Consider the following 3,885-nt stretch of genomic DNA (forward strand, 5'->3'; position numbering starts at 1 on the left):
ATTAGTACTTCCATTAAGATTATATCAAGATCTTTCAATCGAACCGTTAGAATTAACTCTCTAGAAAACTTTTCTATTTTTAATCATGAACACATTAAATACTATTTAAAAATTTTTTAAGAATTATTCTAGAATAAGCTTTTAATATTCCCAGTGATTATTCTAGAACATTTTCTCTAAAGAAAATTGAGCCAAAGTTATGCTTAACTTTCAATAATTAATTATGTGTAAATAAACATTAAAAATTTAAGTGAATAAAACATTATTATTGCTAAATTTATCAAATCAGATGCAAAAAATCAATCACGAGCAATCATTGGAATAGCTAGATTTAATCTTTGTTTTAATATATTTGAAGGGACTTTGAGCTAATTTTATCTCAAATTAATATATCTACCCATATATTCTAGATCAACCTTAAACCTAGAAATTGTAATGAAAGCTCCCAACTACTATAAGATGGACTACATTATTTTGAAATTTTTGTTAGCATTTAAATTTACTAACTTTAACGTGTGAAACATTCATGTCTCCTAGACTTGAAAATGATCGATTGGCTCATCAAATAGTAGCTTAGGTTATTCAATGTATCATGCATATCTGCATATTAATATTCGTGCAAATATTACAATTTAGAGTGAATCTGATACAATCCAAGGTCAATGATAACATCAAGTCTTTTTCTCACTATATTGAGGTCGGCTACATGAATCCTTTTTCATCATTGTTTCTTATAAAGAGTCAAATTCTCATTTAAATCTAATTCAGCTATTTGTCTACGTTGACATGAGGTATCCAATGTATCATGCATGTCATATTAATATTCATGCAAATAATACAATTCAGAGTAGATATGATACAATCCAAGGACCATAATACATCAAGTTTATCCCACTAAGTTGAGATCAACTACATGGATCTTTTCCATTCACTGGGTCCTATTAAGAATCAAATTCTCATTTAAATGTAATTTAAAAAATAATTTCCAATACTTCAATTCAAATCTTTTTTGGCCTACCAGTACTTTCTTAACAAAGGTCATATCTACTTTTTTTTTTTTTTTAACAAAACCATTTTATTGATGAAAGGAGAGGTTACACCAAAAGTAGTCATAACAGAAAATAAAAAGATGAAATACATTAATAGAAGGAAATTGATAGTTGGTAGTTGGGCTCAGTAATTGACTGAGACTCCCAGTGCCCCACCAGCTCGCACGGGCCATCCAGTAAGGTGATAAAAGTGCCCCACCAGCTCGCACGGGCCATCCAGTATACGATCCACAAAAAAATGCACCAAAGGTTGCTTCCAGCAAAATGATAGGGCACGAGCCCCGACCACATCATAGCCCCAGAACAAAACGGAAAAATCGGCGAGGACAACGAAAGCCATAAACCGAAAAACATAGCAGTAGTAACCCAAAACAACAAGTCATCAACGCCTTCGACGGCCCCTGTCACGGCCCATTCCATAGCCCCTACCACGAGACACCTTCGAATGACGAACATTAACACGAACCAACGAAAAATCATTCCCTAGGTTAGAGCCCCCGCAAAAATCCGAAGACATGAAACCAAAATCCGACTGGTCAGAAACGAAATCACCATCAAAAGAACCATTTAGCCAATCCCTTTGATCCGACCTATCACAACTCAAAGAATTCACCACATTGATCATTTCAACCACATGCACCGGATCATTGACGAACTGATTCGAGCTTTCAGAAACTTCACTTAAATTCTCCACTAGCACATACACAGCAGTATTAACATCCACAACAGGTAAATCTAAATCACCAGACATAACAACAGGCTCAACCGGAGCACACCCAGGGCTCAAAACAACACCAAAACCAATATCAGGTAAGGCATCAACCCCCAACCCGATTGGAACATCCAGCAAAACAGGGGAATCAGTGGACGGAGCAATAAACTCCTCAGCACATCCAACACCATGTTTCAAAGAAACCTCACCCTTTTCCGTAGTAGCAGCATTAAGAGGATTAGAAAGAAGATTAGGGGATGGAGATAAAACAGTTTAAGGAGGATTAATATCTAGATTTAATTCTACATCCACCGGAGGAAGAACCGAATTCACAGGTGTTCTTAAATGAGGAAATAATTTAGAGCATTCCGATTTTTTGTGACCAACAACCTTACAATGCTGACAAAAGCTAGGCACATCTTCAAAAATCACCTTTTGAACATACCCACACTTCTCCGGACCTAACCACAACGAATCCGGATGAGATTTAAAGATATCGATTTCAACCAGCAAACGAGCGACAGAGGGACGCGAACCCACTGCCGTCGCGTTATCAGTTTGAATCGGCAGGCCAAAAATCGATCCCAAACCAAATAAATTTTTTGGAGAAAATAGGTGTGGACGTAAACCCAGAAATGAAACCCACACCGGGATGATCGGCGACTCCTCCGACAGGTCGAGGAGAGGCGACTATTTGATGATTTTCATGAAACAACCAGCAACAAAATAGGAACGGTGATCAAAAATCCTACCATAATCTAAATCGATACCAAGCTTAATCAGCACATTTGTTTGATCTAACAAGGTGACCGAAAAATCACCGGAAAGTTTAAGGTTGAAAAAAATTTCCGAAAGGAATCCAACACCGGACGTTTCAACAGAAACTTACCAACTAAAGCAAACTCGAAAGGTTTAGCAAGATGGAAAAACTCATCCTCTGAAAACCATAACGCCGGCATGCCACGAATGGTAGACACACGACAATCTGGGAAAACAGCCGAAACTGAACCAGAGAGCACATCCTTGAAGGATTTAGAGTTCTTACCTTCAATAAAACCAGGATCCAAACGTTTATTTTCCATGGAAACGCAATCTCACCGACGAGAAAGCAGACAGCGGCTAGGGTACACGAAAAACCTAGCAGACAGGACATCACAAAGATGAGATTTTCTTAAAGGTCATATCTACTTAATCTACTATTCTTATCGGATCATCAAAAGATAAATATTTTAAGTGATCAAATCATCTAAGGTAATTCTCTCTAATCTTATTTGCCTCTAAAACTACTCCATCATTTTCATGAATATAATCTGAGAGCAAAAAATAAAAAATATAAAATAAAAAATGGAAGTTGACTCATGCAATTTCCGTGAGGTTCACATCAAGATGGATCAGTGAGTAAGTAGTCCAACAAAGCCCATTAAAGAAGTAAGCAATAGAGAGATAGAGAGGCATGTACTCCGCACTCTTTGTTCTTATCACCCTTTTCTGCAACACATCAAAAACATGAAGCACATCACTTGTGCACGAAAATTTTAATGGGACTCATAAAAAGTAAGGAATTTTTTAATGGAACATATATATGTGATTTAAAATATTAATTATGTCTTTAATAGGTATTTACATTAAATATTTTTACTAATAATAGTTTATCCAATGTATAAAATGAACATGCAGTTGTTCTATCTAACTTACCAAAATTGAGAGAGGTGAAGCATACATCATGATGCAGAAAACCATACATAGAATACCAACAATAAGTGTTCGTCGCTCGTGGGATTCAAAAATGGAAAGGACAATAGCAGCGACGGTGGCGATGAAGGCAATGTCTATGAAGAGAAGTAGAAGGGCTTTGATCCGTCTCGATCCGTCAGAGTAGAGGAGATAGATAAAGATATAGATGAGCTCTATCATAGTGTCGGCTCCATTAATGGTTATTATTAACGTGCTGTTAGGTTTAACAAATGGCAAACCATATAATACCCAAAGCATACAGTTGAGTAGCGTCGCAATGTAAGGGACTACAGAGAAATGCTCCACAGATTTGTTCTTACATATTCGATAAAATGTTGGCCTGGAAAATAGAAGATATATCTTTAGAATATTGCATAAATGCATGATTAC

General features: G+C 36.4%; 1 protein-coding gene across 1 annotated transcript in view; it reads right to left on the reverse strand.

Annotated features, from left to right (window-relative positions):
- Positions 1-3,117: 3,117 nt before the first annotated feature.
- Positions 3,118-3,885, reverse strand: part of LOC110111094 (bidirectional sugar transporter SWEET4-like) — a 1,132-nt gene continuing 364 nt past the window's right edge. The window contains exons 2-3 of the mRNA XM_020842811.2: positions 3,457-3,835; positions 3,118-3,249 (exon numbers count right to left, since the gene is read on the reverse strand). Of these exons, the coding sequence (XP_020698470.1) occupies positions 3,118-3,249; positions 3,457-3,835 (511 nt within the window). The remainder of the gene's footprint in view (positions 3,250-3,456; positions 3,836-3,885) is intronic.

This window comes from Dendrobium catenatum, unplaced genomic scaffold, assembly GCF_001605985.2.
Source record: "Dendrobium catenatum unplaced genomic scaffold, ASM160598v2 fragScaff_scaffold_1497, whole genome shotgun sequence".
Taxonomy (NCBI): domain Eukaryota; kingdom Viridiplantae; phylum Streptophyta; class Magnoliopsida; order Asparagales; family Orchidaceae; genus Dendrobium; species Dendrobium catenatum.